The 20,922-nt window shown below is 33.7% G+C and overlaps 1 protein-coding gene across 2 annotated transcripts; it reads right to left on the bottom strand.

The window, feature by feature from the left end:
• Positions 1-9,531: 9,531 nt before the first annotated feature.
• LOC135848882 (kelch repeat and BTB domain-containing protein 12-like) lies at positions 9,532-18,607 on the bottom strand. Of its 2 annotated transcripts, XM_065368961.1 has the most exons (3): positions 11,805-18,607; positions 11,194-11,619; positions 9,532-10,221 (listed from the first exon to the last, which is right to left on the bottom strand). In XM_065368961.1, the coding sequence occupies exons 1-3, from the start codon at positions 11,809-11,811 to the stop codon at positions 9,941-9,943; spliced, it is 714 nt and encodes a 237-aa protein (XP_065225033.1). In that variant the 5' UTR covers positions 11,812-18,607; the 3' UTR covers positions 9,532-9,940. The 2 variants fall into 2 exon arrangements, with proteins under 2 accessions (XP_065225033.1, XP_065225032.1); XM_065368960.1 differs by having other exon boundaries at positions 9,532-11,619; positions 11,805-18,605.
• Positions 18,608-20,922: the final 2,315 nt, after the last annotated feature.

Genomic DNA, 20,922 nt, shown 5'->3' with positions numbered 1-20,922 from the left:
GAAATTCCCACAACACTTTATAAAATGGGGTTGGGAAGCCGAAAGTTTATCTACAAACTAATTTCAATACGCTACGAAGCCAACTGCAGGTGGATTTCAAGTCGCTTTGGAACTTCCAGCGGCTTTTTGAAAATTACTGGAGCCTCCAGTAGATTTTTGAAACTGGAAATTTCTCCAAAATTTCCTCCACACTCCAAGTTTGACACTCTCTGAAGATGACTTCAGGTGGGTTTAAGTCATTTCGGAGCCTCCAGCGACTTATTGAAAATTACTGGAGTCTCCACCAGATTTCTGAAAATTGAAATTCCCACAACATTTTATAGAATGGAGTTGGGAAGCCGAAAGTTAATCTGCAAACTAATTTCAATACGCTACGAAGCCAACTGCAGGTGGATTTCAAGTTGTTTTGGAGCCTCCAGCGACTTTTTGAAAATTACTGGAGCCTCCAGTAGATTTTTGAAACTGGAAATTTCTCCAAAATTTCCTTCGCACTCCAAGTTTGACACCCTCTGAAGACGACTTCAGGAGGGTTTAAGTCATTTCGGAGCCTCCAGCAACTTTTTGAAAATTACTGGAGTCTCCACCAGATTTCTGAAAATTGAAATTCCCACAACATTAATTTATAGCATGGAGTTGGGAAGCCGAAAGTTAATCTGCAAACTAATTTCAATACGCTACGAAACCAACTGCAGGTGGATTTCAAGTTGTTTTGGAGCCTCCAGCGACTTTTTGAAAATTATTGGAGCCTCCAGTAGATTTTTGAAACTTTAAATCTCCCAAAATTTCATCAAATGGAGATGGTGAGACGAAATTCATTCTGCAAAATAATTTCAATACGCTATACGAAGTCGACTGCTGGAGGATTTCAAGTCGTTTTGGAGCCTCCAGCGACTTTTTGAAAGGTTGTATTGCATTCTTTGAAAAATTTAAATTTAAAAAGTAGCTAGAAGCTTCAAAACTATTTGAAACCACCATGTAGTCGACTTTGTGTCGTATTGAAATTAGTTTGCAAAGTAAATTTCGGCTTTCCATCTCCGTTTGATGAAATTTTGGAGAAATTTCAAATTTCAAAAATGTACTGGAGGCTCCAGTAATTTTCAATAAGTCGCTGGAGGCTACAAAACGACTTGAAATCCACCTGCAGCTGACTTCGTATCGTATTGAAATTAGTTTACAGAGTAAATTTCGGCTTTCCATCTATTTGATGAAATTTTGTGGGAATTTCGAGTTTCAAAAATCTGCTGGAGGCTCCAGAACTGCTCAAAATGGGTTAAAACAGTTTCCAATCGATTTGGCATGTTGAAAATAGGGTATATTCTAAATTTCAACTTTCTTGGTCAATTTGGTAAAATTTTGATTTTTTCTCTCATTTTTGGCCTAAATTTGATTTTCAAAAATTCACCAAAGATCGAAAAAGGCACTTTAGCACTTGAAATTTTGACAAGTGATGAATTTTTGCCTGATCTTTCGATCCACGTTTGTACGGTTTAAAAAATTTCATGAAAGTCTTATGTTGGAATGCAAACTCTGCGATTTCGGCTGACCTGTCAATCAAAATGGCCGCCATTTTGTAAGTAGGGCCACCTCTTTTTTTGAGGACAAGGGCTAGAAATGTTCCTCAGGACTTCCCCTTTAAGAAAAAAGTTGCCCCGGAGGATCGGCAGGGGGTGCAGGTGATCTTATGCGGGCCCCCCGACTAACTACTCTAGTTAGGTAGGTAGGTATATCTACTATCTACCCATGAATAGGTGTGATTGAATTAGGTACGTCTTACGTCTACGTACCTTTTGAAAATAAAACAATTTCAGAATTCGAATTGCTGAGTTAATCAACACTTGAAATATCTATGGTAGAAATTCCTAATTTTTCACCATGTTGGAAAACTTTGAAGCTCATTGCTTTGACGAGGAAAATCACAGCGATCTTTGGTTTGCACCGATTGCCATATTATTTGGCGATCCTCATATCCGAAGTAAAATAGGAAAAATCGACCACCATCGAACAACTTTTGATCGAATTGACACGAGATAACCTTATAGTGATGAATTGATCGACATCCATTCATCACACAATATGATATGATATAGGTAGACACAGCTATATGCGATTCTTCTCCAGCGATTACATCGAGTCTCGATATCCATCTACCTATATGAGCAATAAAAGGAAATTTTAGTTCTACCTATTACCGTAATTAGAAATGACTCGACAAGTCGCCGGTGATAAAAGTACTTCAAGAGAATAAAATCTATCTCGAACTCAGCGAGGCCCAGAACACGGTACCAGATATGATCGAGTGGGTTGTCCAACTCAGCATGGAGCGATGAGCCTCACCTACACATACGTTAACTGACCGGCGATTCTTCAACATTGAACTCACCGCATCACATTTTTACCACAGGTATACTGTAGCTGTACATCTACAATGCTGAAAGAAGCGTCATGATTTCAACAATCTCCAACGTGTGTCTAATTATGCCTACTTCACCATCAACGGCATCAACTCGAATACCATAAACTTTTACGCGAACGTCCGCGTACCTACGATTTACAAGCAGAACGTACCAAACAAGTCGACGAAATTTATTTATTAGAAAAAAATTTCGTAAATTAAAGCAACAACGCAACGGTGAAGAAATACACAGCTTACCAGGTATGGATATGGCTGACTGATCATACTTCGAGTCTATCTAGATAAATAGGTAGAAGGCGGATAAGATTGGATGCCAAATTTCGTGGTTCATATGCATATAAGTTTCAAGTACACCGGAGTATATACCACCGATGGCCGCGTACATTGGTATCTGCAAAAAAATATACGTACATATGTACCTACTACATAATACTGCACATTGTGCAACGTGCGACCCACTTCACGCAACACCGCTACCACAAGATACAAAAATGTATGCGAGTTGCATTTGCACATTGTTTACCTACTAACAAAATGCATACATAGGTACCTGTCTAGTCTATCGTGATATTACTTTTGAATACATTAATACTACTACAGCCTTTAGGTGCATACTTAATAATCGAGTTTCTTGAAAGAAAAAACGAATGAATAATAAATGTTTTTGTATATAATTTGGCATTTCACAAAAAAAAAATGAAATAATTATTTCCTGTGTATTTACCAGGTAAAATATCTTAGACTGTCTCGTAAACTGTATTTTAAATTTGTCATCTATAGATTCGAAAGGAACGGAAGAGATATGAAAAATTCTTTTATCAAGGCTACATTTCAATAATTTTTAATAAAACAGTTATGTCGTGTCACGCCGCATAAATGATGTGAAAAAATTCGCCTACGTTGCATTTGCAATTTCGTTGTTATGTAAATACATTGTGCATGTAAATAAATATTGTACCGCAACATCTGTACACAACGAAGCGTTATTACTCTTACGTATTATAGGTGCATGTTGTGTATGTAGATTGTAGGTATATGTACTTGATTCGCTCGATGTTCTTCATCATCTAGTCCATACCTAAATGATCCGAAAGGTGATTCTTTTCATGGAGGTTAAATTTCCAGTTTTGTAAATGATGAATTTATTGATGTTGCGTTTGAGAGGCTGGGTGAAACATCTGAAAAAAAATTTTGAAATTTCGTTCACTCTTAGATGTTCAATTTTGAAAATCCACCATTTCTGCAAATTTGAGTTTGATAACTCGAGTAGGTGTGACTTTTCGAGTGATCCTATATGCAAATCAGACAATCAAACTGGATTTTTAATTTTCTTATTAAAACAGTAGCTTACCATTCTCTACAATGCTGGTCGTACGATGACATCCCATTTTAAAATTCGATTTACGAAAATACACGATATTAAATTCATTTTATGGACACACGTATCCGTAAAATCGAGACACAAAATCCATAGAACAAGTTTTTCATTCGGAGCTACTTGAAAAATCTGGTTTGATTTGATATTCGCAAGTACCTAAGATATTCCACACTGGCAACTTCATCTCGTCGATAAACTGGAAGCATTTAAAAATTTTTGTTTCATCTCGATTACCATGTCAAATATGTAGGACCAAATCGAAGGTTATAATCTATGTTACTCGTACAATCACAATATTCCAATTTCGCTCCAAATCCATGAAGGTGCTAAGCCCCAAAAAGAGTGCATTGAAATTTACATCAGGGTAGCAAAGCTGCAGATTTACAGTTCTGATCATCGATTTACATTTTCGTGCTTCATTGTTCTCGCACACCGCCTGCAATATCCAGTACATTTCCTCGGCAATTAATACTATTCCGCAAAACCACTCTTCTTTCTAGTTTACAAACTTAGTTTCCAGTTCCTGTTTCGTATATATACCAGAAAGTCTTCATCTGAATCTGTATGAAATTATGGTCGATGACATACGTAAGCAGCAAAAGTAAAATAGGTATGTATATTCAAGGTCGGATATATTAAACTGCAAAAGGATGATTAGCCGTGGAGTAAATCAACCGGTTTCGTAACTTTAAATGGAGGTTTTTTCCTTTCTTTTTTTTCTCAACGAATAATATACCTAGCAAAATATACACACGTAAAATTGAAACGCGTGTACTGTCAAACCCCCTAATTTCGGACAGGGTACGTAATTTCGGACACTCAGTGTTTTTGCTCTTTTATTGATAAGAACCAAGGGTACAAGTAAAAGTGAACACTTCTTCTATTAGTTTAGATCACGGACAATCTCCTTGATGTAAGAATTTTCATTTTACACTATTTATTTAGCCATTAAAATGGACTTTACAAAGTGCTTCATGTAAAGTGTGGGGAAAAAGTTATTCACAGAGTCTATCCAAATGCTTTCATAACCACGAAAATCGCTCTAAAATATCAAGAAGTCACTGGTAATTAAAAATAAAATTCATTTATCAAATTTCACGTTTTGTTTCTATTATTTAAATCCTAAAAACTGAAAAAGTTGCGAAACGGATCATTATTTCGGACACTTTGGTTAACGCTTTACCGAGATTGGAAGGGTAACACTGATGCACTTGCAAATGTGTATTTTTCGAGTTCGACGGTATTTTTTCAAGTGTTTTCAGTTTTGATGAAGATATTGTACTATTATTTCACTCATTTTCCTAAAAACCATTCTGAAAAGTAAAAGTCGGAGTCGTAAAATCATCAACAAGGAGTTTGATAAGAAATTGTTCAATGTTACCAACTTATTTTTCTAATGAGAAAGTGGATAATGAGAGTGCTGAACATTTCCTTGAAAAATTGTTTTTCTCTACATTTCACATCATGATTCGAGCTGTTTTTGATTGGAGTTGTTTTTCAGAGGTAAATAATTTCTTTTTCAACTAAAATTTTCGAGTTCCCACGTTAAAGAAAAAGTGTCCGAAATTAGGGTACCTTGGACCTAATTTCGGACACTTTTCGGATTCAAATTAAATAAACAAAATCACGTAAAATTTATAAATTGATGCTCAAAAACGATTCACACGATGACATTCTATGAGAATGTGAAGATAAACACCAAGTTGAATCGCTCGTTTTAAAGCCCTTTTCGAAAAACGTGAAAAAGTGTCCGAAATTAGGGGTTTTGACAGTATCGCAATTTCTCGGATGGACTGTAAGATTCGCGTATCCATCAAGTAATCCATTATGATTTTCTTACCAACTATATGCAGATGAAGTGTATCTTCCCTTCTTTGATGATATGAATATGCCTGCGAGCTTATGAGATCTCCATCTTACAGGAAAGAAGAAGCACGATCCAAATTCATTCAATTAACGCGTTTCTACATCAAAAATTGATACCTATCAAGTTGATAACGAGGATAACACCATCATAATTCATTTCTCGTAAATACATATTAAATTGTATCATAAAATAAATACGTGACTCGATTTTAATAAATAATATAGGTAAATATTATAACGAAAAATAAACATTCGTGTACCTTCGTACACTACACCTATTCCTATACCCACCAAGATTTCCAGAACAGCCGGCTAATCGTATATAAGACCATGAAGTAGGAAAAAAAAGCACTGCACAAAGCCACTTCTCGGATCAGCAGAATTCAAAGATGAAACAGCTTAGACATTTAGGTATTAATATTCTGAACTGAAACATATTGAAATTAAGTATAATTAACATTTCTCTAACGAGCGAAACGATTAATTGCATATTAGGAAGACTTAATAAACTAGTAAACAATTCTATTTCATTCATCATCTTTATACTTAATGAAGATCCTCGATGTATTGGAAACCAGTTTCAATAATATATCTATTATACGCCTCTGATGAATGTACATATTACAAAATTCAAAAAAGGTAAAAAGCGATCTGACAATATTCAAACCTCATAAACCGATTAAATATAGGGAACGCGAAATTTCATTTCAAAGAAAAACAAATAATATCACGATGAAAATAATCAGGATTATTTGCAAAATTTTCAGCATTCGTTGCAGTATAATTTCAACAAATATATCCGCTTATAGCATCCTACCTATACTCAAACCGAAGAATAGAATTTTCATACTCGAACTCGACCGCTTTTTTTTATGGTCAAAAATAAGCACATTTGAAAAGTACCTATACCTAATCCGAAAAAAGCGAATATTTTGCCAACATGGCAATATATTTCAACATTCACCTTTTTTTTCCCTACCGAACGCATTTTACACAAGAACAAAAAAAAGTCGCTCTCCGGGTCCGGTTCATCCTCGTTTAAATGTACATGTATCTGCTCGAATGCATAATATATTCTGTTTTTTATTCTAGTTTATATTTTCATTGAAAGATATCTGGCTTCGTTTCATTTTTTGAACTTCTTTTTCCATTTTGATTGGCGATAAATTTCTAAAATCATAAAAATTGTCGTTCAAATATAAGATGTTCTGTCAGCGAATGTATAATTTTAACTAACAAAATTATTTAAAAGGATCAAATATTAACCTAATTTTAAAATACACGTTTTAAAAATAAATACCGGCGCCAAATCAGCGATAAAAATCTCACTAACTATTAATAATTTTTCAATATGATTCTCCGGTATTAACCTTGAAATAGAAACTGAGAAAATTTCAGTTTCGATTTTAGTTTCGCAAAGAGTAAAAAAAAAAAAAAAAAAAAAATAGTGAAGCAATCACTTTGAAAGTATTTTTCGTTAGCGGGATGGAATTATAAAATTATAAGCTGCAACTATGCAACGCAAGGACAATAAAAATTAACGACGCGAGGGTAAGCATGCTCGCTAAAAATGCGCGTAAAGGTCAAGGAGATTGAGAAAAAGAAAATCCAACATCGACGCGCGGCAACAGGAACTAAATACCAATGAATAATAAGATATAGACGAACGTACTTCTATCGTAAATCAGCGTAAGGTACATGAGCTTTCAATCGATTCGTAAAAGATGCTAGCTATACCCAAATCTTGAACACGAAGATAATGATGAATTAAAACTGCAGCCGCAGCATCCCTCAAAGTGCATTCCCTTTGTCGCTTTTCGAGCCTTCCAAGTATTGCGCTTCGGTATACAACAACTGAACCGGCGGGCATCCGTCAGGCGTAATCCGTGATGTAAGCTAGGTACCTAAGCTGCCTACCTTGCCTGCGGGTATATCTCTAAAAAACAAGGTCGATTACTATTTCTCACAATTAGGTCACCCAGATATGTTTGTGTTACTCTATGCAATTCAGAATGTACAAGCACACCCCTTTCGTTTAAGGCGATGAAGGAATCGAATTCGTCTGATCGTGACGGACGAAAGAACACCGTATCTCCTTCGCGTAGGTACTCTCTGTAGTGTATTTCCAAAGTATGGAAAAAAATGCCTCGTCGGCGCTGTATAATCAGCAACTATCTTATAATGGATTTCGTCGCCTTCTAATTTTCTCTCGTAGGTAAGTAAGTATCGTAATTTGGGTGTACGAAATCATACGAGTACGACGCCGAGAAGAAAGATCTGTAAACACGATTACATTTTTTTAGATACCAACATCTTAATACAAAATTAATTATAACGTACTTTAAACGAAAACGAGATTTTTCCTTAGAGAATGATTATTATTCCAATAATCAATGCTTTACTTTCGAACTGTTCGTAAGTAATATGACACATCATACATACGAAATAAATTATATTATGCATAATTATCCACATCGGATTAATTTAAATCAAGAAAATAAATACTTAATAAATACGTACCTACTCTAATTCGCTTACATACATATTTTCCACGTCTCATCTCGTTATGCAATTCAACCAACAACGTTTAAATTTCTGGCAAATGATCAAGCGAGATGTTACATTGAACGATCGCTGTAGTCTCAAGAATAATTAAAGTATAAAAAATGTATCAATTACTTCGCCGCCAAAACATACCAATGATTAACTCAATTAATGCGATTACACGACGTATACGTCCAAGTCAACAAATCCGTCTCTAAAACTGCACATCCAAGTATTTGAAATTCTGAAAATGTATTTGCATAATAAAGTATATATGTAACTTGATCTACAAAGTAGTAATCGTATGAATGTACCTACATATATGAAATGAAAATGCACTTCGCATACATATCATTTCAATTTTCAACCACGATATAGCAACGATTACTTACCTACGATCTACCGGAGAGCAGAGAACAAAAAAATTATTACATCATTTCGAACACTGGCATGGGCGTTAGTAAATTTCCAAGACCTTGAATATCAACGACTAACATTGAAAAACCATCAACTCAACGCAAACGCAAACCCGTGAGCAATCATGGCGAAAAATTGGTCTGCGACTTACGCGCCCTTATCAAATTTCTCAGCTTAAATTACCTAAATCCGCACTAAGGAAGACTGTACTCAAGGTTGGCACTAAACAATAAAACAATAGAAAGCGGAGAAATTAATTATATAGTGGAAGTACAAGGGCGTTGGAATATTTGAAAAATCTCACTCGAAATGAATAAAATTTACCGAGATTAATGACGATATTGGCGCGTTTTGTCGTTGTCATCTTCTCTTCTTTTGCGATAGCGATACCGGTAGGTGCTAGGTAGGTTGTCAAGTTGTTTACCCGGTAACCTGCTATTCGCCGCTGACGTTATGGATTGGAAAATTGACTCAATGAATTGGCGAATCGAGTATAATATGTAGAAGTCGGCTGTACTGTATTATCTTCACGTTGGTGAACTCGAGAGTCGCGAGGTTGCACATGTATTTTGGTTATCGTACCAGAACACGAAGCCATAAGCTTTCGCTAATGCGTATTTAATTTATGGTATCTAAAATATAAGTACTATACGAACATTTATGACGTGTTTCATATCCGTTGACAATTCTTGATAGGAGATTTTCAACATTTCGCTGGAAGCTGGATCAAAAAAGTAATGATTCGTTGTTTAGGTATTTTCATTCCATGTTTAGAACTTGATTTGGCGAGATGAATGACGAAATCTATGCATTTTGAATTACCCATCAAATCAATGTAGGTACCTATACATGGCATTAATAAAAAGCTGCATAATTTCTGTAGTTTGAATGAAGATTGATCGTATTAATACAGTACATACATTTATTTTTAATCAAACAGTATTCCTAAATTTGTTGGACAGAAAATTTTTTACGAACGGGAAACATAGATTTTTTTCTGAAAATATTGCAATTTCAAAGATCCGATGTCGACGTTATTACATGATTCATGATTCAACTGTGATATCCACGTATTTAGTGTACCTACTTGAGTTGAACCCAAAAATAAGGATTTAAATACTATTTAAAGATTAGTGAGTAACAAATAAATTGATAAGTATAACTTTGAATACAAGAGAGCTTTGACTTAATCGTACAAATACAAAAAAAAGAACACCAGAAAATAGGTATCTAAAATCACCAACGTAATCGTAAATCAACAATACAAAACAATAAAAACAAAATGTATCAGCATTATCTAATTTTTATAGAAAAATAATTCATCACTGAGCATTTACTTCAACACCAAACACTTCTCCGATGGCCACCACATCATTCGTACCGGAAATCGTGATTTTTTGGGGCAAATGAGGTAACTCAGTCCACTTATACGAAGACAAATCACATTTTTCATTAGGAACCATAACTCGACCGTTTTCCACCATATACAAAGAGTTTTCGTAATGAAAAATGCAAACTTCTGGACGACGATCCTTCATTTTCTTCGCATGAAAAATGAACCAGCCATTATTGCGGTTTAAAATCTTGAACGTGTTTTCAATACCTGTGTCACGAGAACAATCAAATACTGCAACTTTAGAACCGAATACATAAATAGACGAATATTTGCATGTACTTGGTGATAATTCCATCAACCACTCAATTTTCAAAGTATCGCTATTAATTGAGAATATAGACTCGTCCATCTCATTTCTCTCGGTCGCACTTTTTTTCGCCGAAATTATGTAAAAAGCATCGTTTGAGAAAGTACATGCCAAAACCTGGCAATACTTATCAACATGATCATTTTCCTTCACAATATTTTTCCAAGTATTCAACTCGCAGTTGTAAAGCCAAACCGAGAAGCGCGTACTTTTCTCCATAAGATATATCGATGTTCCCTTAGCTGCCATTTCAAAATCAGAAATTAAAAGTTCCGGCGTGGTTAATGAAAATCTGGCATCATTTTCGTCGTAATATGAAAAAAAATTTCTGTCTCCCATATACTTGAAATATTCAAAGCAATACAGTTTCGTTTCAACTCTACAAACTTTTTTTCGATAAGAATTTGTTGGATGGAACGAGGATAAAACGTATTTATCCAACCCAAGGTTCGTTTTCAGAACACTCCATCCACGTTCTCCAGTTTTCACATCAATAGCGTTCAGATACAAATTCAAGGGTAAATCCGAATCACAATGTAATTCTGCATCATCTTCAACGCCATTATCATTTATAAGTTTATCGTCACAAGCAACCAAAAGCTGAGACATCATCCGTGAGTTCAATAAGAAGGTGGTTTTCAAATTTGTGGCATCTAAAAGAATTTGTATGTCTTCACGCTTGGCATTATTCTTTTTACTCCATTTCATTATTAGTAAAGTTATCGATTCTTCTTCGTGTTTGGAGGAATCAACAGCTTTTAAAATGCCTTTAAAAACATCGAGTGAAATTCTTTCAAAAGAATCAGTCTTTCCATATTCGACAATGTTGTCAGCTACAGATGAAATACACTTACAATATAAATTATAATTACCAATATTATTGGCAAATACGCAGGTGTCAACCATGTGGTGGATTTTAGGATTCTCCATAATGTACGACACACAGGCGTTTTCTATCATTTCCAGTTGCCATAAGTGACTGGCCATCAAGATGAAATAAGCATTACTCGGCTTAAAACGAATAGTAGCTGTATATATGGCGTTTAGGATCTCTTGGACTGTTTCAGTGTCAATATCTTTCAATACAATAGTATCGGAATTACTTTCTTTGAAATTTCCATTAAACATGGTTCTGAAGTAAGGAGATGCGGCAGCCAAAACCAATCGGTGACATGGCATTATAGTACCATTGACGTCGAGACGTACATCACATAACACATTTTCTAGTCTCAGATCGTTCATATTTTGTTGAAAGGATTTCTTCTGAAAGTGGTCCAAATCCACAGTTTTGACGGAGTCTGGAATTGTACACAATAAAGTATTTATTAACACAACTGACTGAGCAGCATTTCATTCTTATCGATAGAGGATCGAGCTGTTGAGCTCTACATACTCGTATGTAATTATTATAAACAAACAGGAATGAAAATTGAAACATGAAGATTTCAAAGTTTGGAATCACGATATAAATTAGGAGCCTTACCATCCATTTTTAGGGACAATATCGGTATCACTATTCACTATTAAAACCAAAATTATACCAAAATTAAAATAAATTGAAATGAAATCGTCTCTTATCAGTTTTATCCAATTCTTCTCTTATCAGTTCAAAGGCAAGACAAAACAACTGCAAAAAAAAACCGCGAACGAGTAGGTACGAAACGAACCAAAACGAACCAACACGTTACTGTACTGCGCATGCGCCTCGGTGGAAACTTCGGAATCTTCAAATTGTTGCCAAAAAGAAAAACATTCAAATTTCAAATATTTCAAATGAAAGTGAAAAGGATGGGCTATACTGAATTTAAGGGGATACTTATTCCCTTAACTTATACTTTAGCTTGGTTTATACTGAATTTAACGTACGTTAACCTAAAATTTGCCTTTGTTTAACTTCTAGGGTTAAGTTTAAGTTTACGGTTAAATTCAGTATAGCCCCTCCTAAACACTCTTTTCTTTTATGTTTTCACTTTTCTTCCAGTGTTTTCTTTCATTACTTTTATTTGTTTTTTATTATTTTTTTTTATTTTATACCTATTCATAAATTTTAAATTTTGAAATACTTGCGAATTAAAATTCATTGATAGATTACGAATTATATATTTGATGATATTCTTCAGAATCCGAACTGACCAACAGAGGAATGATTCCGGCAATTGCCACATGAAATGAATTGATGGTGAAATAAAACAAGCAATAAATTCACTTCAATCAGTTCATTCGAATATATTATTTACATTTTACTTTTAAAGATTAAGTACACGATCAATATCTACCTACTAACATCTAATCCCCTAGCTTATCGTTAAAATATTATTTTATTCAAATTACAACGTTTCATTGTAACATTGTTATACATAGGTACATCTATTGTTACATAGGTACATCCAATAAGATGCTTCTTGAAGCAAATTACAACAAGCTTAGATAAGGTGAGCAAGAAAGTAACTAAAGTAAATAAGTACGTAAGTACGTATAAGACATAAGTAATCTCAATCTTATGAATCAGAATAAAATGCTAGGTATAAAATATTCGATGACTTTGAATACAGAAAACACTTCTTAATGAGAAGCAAATAAAAGGAAGCGTACCTACCTACTCGTGTTTAAATTTAAATTTTCACATATAATGTACCTATTAAAATCGAATTATGCATTTCTCACATTTCTGTATCAGCATTACAAAAATACGAAATGCTCACAAATATGCATACCTATAAATATGGAACTTGCTTACTATCCGAGACCCGGTACATCGTACTGACGATCCGAGGCCCGCGTCTTTGACACTTAGAAAAATTTTAAAGAGTGCCTGGTAAATTCGTTCGCGCATGCGCCTTGCTAGCGGCTATCAAGCCTGGTCTAGAGCCGTTGGTGCGATTTTCAAGGAATTATTTTTACAGGAATGACGCGAGTATGAAGTTTCTGTGTGGGGTGAAGTAAGGTAAGCTGTATATACTGTAGGTATGATACCTACTTTGTGAGTCCCAGACAAAAATTTGTCTATGGCATCCCTGAAGTGTGTACATCATGAAAATATAGTTTTTAATAGGAAAACGTTCCGAGACCCGCTAACGGGCCTCGGAACGTCGCGTCGGGTCTCGGATAGTCGACGTCATTTCCAGAAACGGGCCTGTATAAGCTGTAGCAAGCCTGTATTGGTACAGTTGTAAAATCAATGATTCAAAATTTCCATTTTTTTTTTTTTTTTTTTTATACTCGGCGTCGTTTATGGAAGGACAAATACTTAATCGTCAAGAACCACTTTTTCCACCATCAACTTGAAAAAACATTTGAGACTCTTCGAACGAGATCATAATGAACTAATTTTTTGATTCCAGAATTTGGTAGATACGAATGCAAAAAATGAAAACTAATTGATTATCGAACAATAATTCACCTATATACTTACATCCTTCCTTATGCTTTAACCAACATATTTCATGAAGGAGCCCTGCCCCCTAGGTCATCCAATAACGTCACAACTGAGCCCTGAACACTATAATGTAGTTCAACTCTAACCGGGTAAAGAATTGGCAAGAGGTAAATATACATTACATAGGTACTCATATATGTAGGTTTATGTAACTTGTACGTGGTGCAGCTACTGTATGTAGTCTAATATGTACCTGTTATCGATTAGTGATTATTGTCTATGTAATTGGAACGAAATGTAAACGAAATCAACATCGGTAAATAAACAACAACAGATCAAGCCAGACCTTAATTTGCCATCCATTGACATTCAGTCGCTGCGTCATATCATATTGTAGGTATCGAGTTATAGGGTGTACTTATTTGGTATGTGTATCTTGTGCGAGAGTAAAGGTAAAGGTAAGTACCTATTGCAATTTGTAACGATGACGATACCGCGTGATTTAAGATGAAAATTTAATTCATTCGAGATTCCTCGTACCATGCAATATACTAGGTAGGGTACCTACATCATACATCAATGCACACATTAGATATGTATATCTAGACACACGTATAGCTCTTCGTCTTCTTTAATGAAAACAACCACAATATCCTGCTCATCTATTAGTAAAGTGTATTGCCATCATACTCCCATAGCTCGTCGCAATGATTATTAAAAGAGATAATCATCGAATGCCCGACTGAGAGAATAATTACAAAATATGATTGTTTATCACGCGTCGTCGTCGTATATACTTACACATTATTAATGTGGAATGCTAAGAAGTTATTAATGATGAAAAATTTGCTCTTGGTGTAAACATTATTACGAGGTAGGTACCGGAGGAGTACGGAGGATGAACAAAAAATATTCACCAATTGAAAATTTCGACCCTCAGCTGTAAAAAAAAATGAGGTTGAAATAAAACTTTCATTCATGCACAAAATATTTTAATTTTTTTTTTTTAATGCATTTTTAAAGCAACTTTATCATTTACCTATAGGATTGGGTTTAGGTATAAATAATTCGTTCGCTTATTATTCCACGAACTATTTTTCGATTTATTTTTACAAACGTTACCGCGTACCGTAAGACGTATACCTATAGGTATATTTATCCAAACGAAGACAGATTCGAAAGGGAAAAAACACCGTGTAATTACAGTCATTACACTATTTATGTGTTTATTCTTCTAATTGATGTACCGTGCGATATTTCACAAGGTAATTGCGAGGAATGTTAATTTTAAGGAAATGTTCGGTTTGTGTCCTAAAAATACGTAATCGAAAAAAAAAAAAATGTAAACAATATTCGCACAGTTTATACTCGTACGTACTTGGTGTAAATATTTTATCATTATTGATAATGAAATTCATTTTATATAAACGAGTACCTACCTATCTTTTTGACGGGTGCCAATTTGCCGAAGTATGCCGATCGCGAAAAAAAAAACCACGAAAATAAAATATAACCTTCATTAGACTCATATAAAAGTACATACCAATTACCTACATTATATGCATACCTTTACTACTACGCCTAATACGCTGATAGGTATTTTATATTCATATCTTGTATTTGAAAATAAGAGAAAAAAAATCAATTAGATCCGGATTACGCGTCACGTGAAACTATGAGGATAAATAAGCGATATTTAATATGTAGTATGTGTGCCCAAGTCCTAAACCCTGGACTAATAATACTCATTTCAGCTTCAGATATACCTATTCAAGTTTGTTTTTTAATATGGACGAACTTTATATTATTGTTAGTGAAACCGATGACGAGTTAGTTGAGAGCAATGTAAACGGCCATATTTTGGTTGGATATCAGTTTTTGTGATATTTTTCAACCATTTTCGGATTATTTATCAACAAATTTTTAATCACTGTTGACTTCATTCTTCCTATACTCGTATAGCTGACCAGATAAAAATGATTGTTTGTTTGCCCAAATGATTTTTATATGAGCTATTCCGAGTACTAAATCATCTGCAGTACTTTTCCATTACATTTGCCATCAAAATAACTTTTTTTATCGAATCAGCTACTTTTTTTTTTTTTTTTTTTTTTTTTAAATTTATATAATAGTCTTACGAGTCGAATAAGTAGACCTACCTGATACCTATACTAGAAAATTCCCCAATTTTCTTCTTTTTTACTTAGACACACGAAGCTCGATGTAATTATAATTTCTAATTGGTTAACGAGGGTGTTTTCACTGGTTTCGATTGCGATTTCATTTCAACGACCCATGAATATTTATTAACGGATTTCCTCCGAATTAAATTCTACGCGATAGAGTCAAATTGGTTCGACAATTGAACTAAGCAAGGCTATACAACAACGCGCGAGTAGGAGTAGGCTACGCCAAAAGAACTTGCTCATGTGTGAGATGGTCGTGGTATTTTTATTTTTTCAATTCCACACAACACAATACAAGTGAAGGTACGATGACTATTAATTTTTTTTTCTTCAAAATATCCTTCGGATTGGTTGGCTTGCCTTCTCTTAATTTTTATTTTCATCTTATTTTCTAGGAATTTCCCAGTTCCTTCTTGCGTTTTACATTCTTACCTATTCGAGTTTTGAAAGGAAAATATTTGTGTAATATGTTGTAAAAATGTGCAACGTTTCGTATTTTATGTATTCATATAGGTATGATTGATATGAATCATGATAAACGGAAAAGTTTAGTGTGAGATGGAATAAAAATGAAAAACGTTTGACGAATGATTAGACAATTAGACATAATAGGTTTAATATGTACCTACCAATAATACACATGGCTACGTGTACGTAGGTAGTATTTGTATTTAGGTAAGTATGACTAACTAAGTAGCAAAGTACTTACACTACTTACCCTGTGTATGCTACCTATATAGATAGGAAAATACCTTGGCGAATGTCAAGGATAATCCAAGTTTATCGGTGTTCTTTTATTCGTAGATTATTATTCGATTTAGGTTTGTTTACTCTTTTACTCATTATTTATTGAATATTGTTAGTTTTGATACTCGAATCACGAAAGTTGAAAATACCTTATGAATAGGGAATGAACGTTCAAGTGTCTTATATTTGGGCTCAAATTGTCAAGTCGCGACAGTTAGATTGGCATATCAGATGATTTGGTTTTTTTTTTAATTTATTCACTCAAGTCAAGTCATCTACTTAATATTTCAGAGTTTAAAAAAATGTTCCAATTAATCGGAAAGGAAAATCCAGATTTGTACATGGATCGAAACAGCATGCCCTAAAATCCTCGTAACCCAAATTTCAAATAATAAATTTCATATTTGAAATCTTGACAAATTTTTTAAAATTTCAAAAATTCAAAAAAAATAATTTAAGCGCAAATTTACGATAATTTAAATTATTTTGAGAAAAGTAAACAAAAGTCAATAATTATTTCAATTCAACTCCCACACATCAACAATCAGCAGTTTTGGATAATTCTGGAGCCTCCAGCGATTTTTCAATTTTCCCCAGAAATTTCAAATCATTCTGGAAGGGCTAAAAATCAACTCTTATTAAAAAAATTTCACTTTTGAACTCACACTGCGAGCCAAATAAGTAGGTACCGACTGAAGTTATTATTGCAAAAATTGGATTTTTGCCCTTCCAGCTAGTGCAGTTTGAAATTTCTGGAGAAATTTGAAAACTCGCTCGAGGCTCCAAAAAATTCAAAATTAGATTGTTTTTGAGTCAAGTGATCGTGTAAGGAGACATTCTGCCGAAAAAGTCATTCAAAATTATCAATCTTGCTTCCAAAAAATGTCAAGAATTCTCTTTTTTTTCAAAAATTGACAAAAATTTTTGCATTTTAGCAAAATTGCTAAAAATTGTCGTTTTTTTGCAAAAAAAAAAAAAAAAAAACTAGAAATTTAATCAAATTTCATTTTCTTTAAAAAATGTGTCCAAAATTCAATTGCTTTTTTCCATAAATTACCTAATAAGCCCTTTCTATTGTTAAAATTGCCAAACTCTTGCTTTTTGACGGTTTGAGGGGGCTGGGGAAGATCTCGTTTCTTCAAAAATTTACAAAAATTCTCGCTTTTTAAGCATAAGCAATAAGCAAAAAATTTGTTTTTTTTTTGCAAAAAAATCTTAATGTCCTAAAGTTTTGTTTTTTGCATTATTTTTTTATTTTATTTTTTTCAGAAATCGCAATTGAAGAGCTCTATTCCAAAGTGGGTTAAGTCATTTTTTTTAAAAAAACACGTTTTACGGAGATTTTTATTTCAAAAATGGTTCAAGTCATCTATTTTTCAAAGTAAATATTTCTACAAGCTTTTGTTCTATGTCCAAAGAAAGGAAAGGTGCACCAAACTTTGGAAACAGAACGAATTTTGGTATCAAAAGTTTTAAATGCATTTTTTGGGGGGGGGGGAAGTGACTTAACCCACTTTGGAATAGAGCTCCTCAATTATTCTTGCTTGGTTTATGATGGCCAAAAGTTGTCAAAAAGTCTCGTTTTTTTAATCGAAAAGTTGAAAAATGAGTCGAATGTACTTTTAACTTTTTCAATTTACCAACTATAAATTTGAAATGTTCTGTTTTTGTGATTCTTTATGCACTATTTTCGATCTCGTTTTGTCACTTTTCTAAGCTTTTTTTGGGTCAACTAAAGTTTTTTTTTTTTTTTTTTTTTTTTTGAAAAAAATAGATCAAGATTAGGAGTGTTTTCAAAGCTTTGTCACCGAAATTTCAGGTATTGAAGTTCATTATTTGAATTTTCTGACGAATGTTTGAAAATTTAAAAAAAAAATTAAAGAAATAATTGATAATATCGTGAATTTTTAACTTTAAAGACCAGTTAGAAAATGATAAAATTTTGGGGTCAATGAAATGTTCTGAAAATTGTTTGAAAGTTAGCTAAAGTGTTATCAACTCGATTAAAAATTCTAAAAAGTTGACGAAATATTACAAAATTTGAGCGAAAAATATCGCAAAAATGAATGAAAGTCGATCATTTATAAACATTATTGTAAAAATCAATAAAAATTCCACAAAAAATAACTCAGATGATAGAAAAGTTTAATTGTTTTAATATGACTTTATTGCTTGCTTTTGTTCAATTTTACTATAACTTCGTTAGTTTTTTGTGATTTTTATATGTTAATTTTACAACTGTTTAGATTGAACTTTCTGCAATTTTTGCAAGATTTCACCTAATGTTGGTGATATTTGATTCATTTTCCATAATTATTTTCAACAATTTTTCTGTAATTTGAAACACTTTTTACAGAAGAAATTTTCTTGATTTTTACAATATTTCGTTGTTTTTCATTAATTTTCATCTGTTTTCAATTATTAAGTATGGCATCTTTACAAAATTTTATGCAATTTTTGCAAAATCTTGCACAATTTTGTCTTTTTTTAAAATCAATTTTATGGTAATTTTTGTAAAGTTTGGTTGTTTGAAAGCATAGTTGCCTCCTTCTCGAATCAATTTTGAATAGCAAGTATGCCAAAAAAAAAAAAAAAAAAAAAAAAAAAAAAAAAAATATAGAAAAAGAAAAGTAAAGCTACCTAAGTACCTACCTTAAATTACTCTTGTCTTTTATCTGAGGACGACGACGTCATAACTGAAGTGTTTACAAAATGTAAGCAGATCTACAGTTGTTGAATCAGCCCAGGTAGATCTACGGAATCGATACAAGTCAGTAGGTATTAATTTAATTTCATGTCATTGCCCTTTGATTCATCTGCAACAGGTGCTTTCTCCCGTAAACCATTTTTTTCTACCTGTATCGAACGTTATGAAAGCAGCCAGAGGGCGAAGAAGTAATCCCGGTGGAATTTTTACCATCAAATATTTCAATTTCTTTCGAAATTTTTTTACTCGTATTTGCTTGTATCAAATCGAATAAGTAAGAATTACGAAAATATAGCCAAAGGTAGAAAAGCATAGGTAATCTATTGGAATCTTCGTTTAAAAATTTTACGATAAATTTCGAAATACTCTAGATTACATATTATTCGGTGGAATAAAATTGAAACTGAAACTGATTAGCAAATACGAGTATTTTTAGTCGACTCTTGACTCGAATATGTGTGTGTGCCGCTTTATAGTAAGAGAGAGTGAATAAGAGAGTGAGAGAGAGGATGGAAAGAGGTATTGACAGAAGGCAATAAGCTACTAGGGCAACGACATACGCACGCACACTCGACACTGTACTGTACCCGCTGCAATAATTAATACCACGCGAATAATAATTAAGGTAATTTAAATTTCTACCTGCATACAACGTATACGAAAACGTGTTGTATTAAAAATCGACAAGCAGACCAGCAGCAGCAACGGCAGGTACAGCAAGATATTAGGAGTACGAGGTGTATTCGCGCAATAAATACCTACCTAATTAAAAGTAGGTATACTCTATAAATAAATGTCCATTATCTAGGTACACCGGGGCAGGGCACTGGGCAGGAAGATGCAACGTGTGCAAAGTGCACCATTATCACCACTCCAAGTTCAGCCAGTTGGAGTACATACCTTGTTAATACGTGGATGCACCTCCACCAACCTGCTTACCCATTACAATTGCATTATATAATAATATTTCGCCCTTCAAAAAAATAAAAATGCAACTTTCTTTTATGGTTTCTCGGTTCGTAAATTTTCAACTCTTTGTAGTTGAACCGAAACCAAAGTAATTAAAAAACACACCAAGTCGCCGCGTCTTCCGTCCTCCGTCGCAGCTCTAGGTGTTTTTTCATTGGTATAGCGAAAGTGGCGTGAATTATGCTCTTTGATAAAAGTTTATCAAATTAAATACGATAAAGAAATACGTTATTTTGAAGGAATTGAGAAAAATTACGCGATAAAAACGCTTAGCTACCTATGATACGGGCAGTCGGGCACGAATAAGTATTCGAACAATTAAAAAGGGTACTTAGGAAGGAAAACTTTGAGCTTTTTATTTAAGTATTCGAAATAGGGTTCGGGATGGACTCATCGTTTATACGTCATAGTAATGAGTACAGCCGAGTTGAATCTTGGGAATATCATTTTAAAAATTTTTCATTGTTATTCAGATACTGTAGGTAGGTACATTGAGAATGGAAGATGGAAACCTCAAACCGCAATTCTCCGCACCAATGTATCAGAAGAGTCAGAGGGGTTCTCAGTTTAGAGAATAAATTACCTATTCGCAAATTCGACGAATTACCAGTAGATT

The sequence above is a fragment of the Planococcus citri genome, chromosome 5 (genome assembly GCF_950023065.1).
Source record: "Planococcus citri chromosome 5, ihPlaCitr1.1, whole genome shotgun sequence".
Taxonomy (NCBI): domain Eukaryota; kingdom Metazoa; phylum Arthropoda; class Insecta; order Hemiptera; family Pseudococcidae; genus Planococcus; species Planococcus citri.
This window is presented reverse-complemented; position numbering and strand designations above follow the sequence as displayed.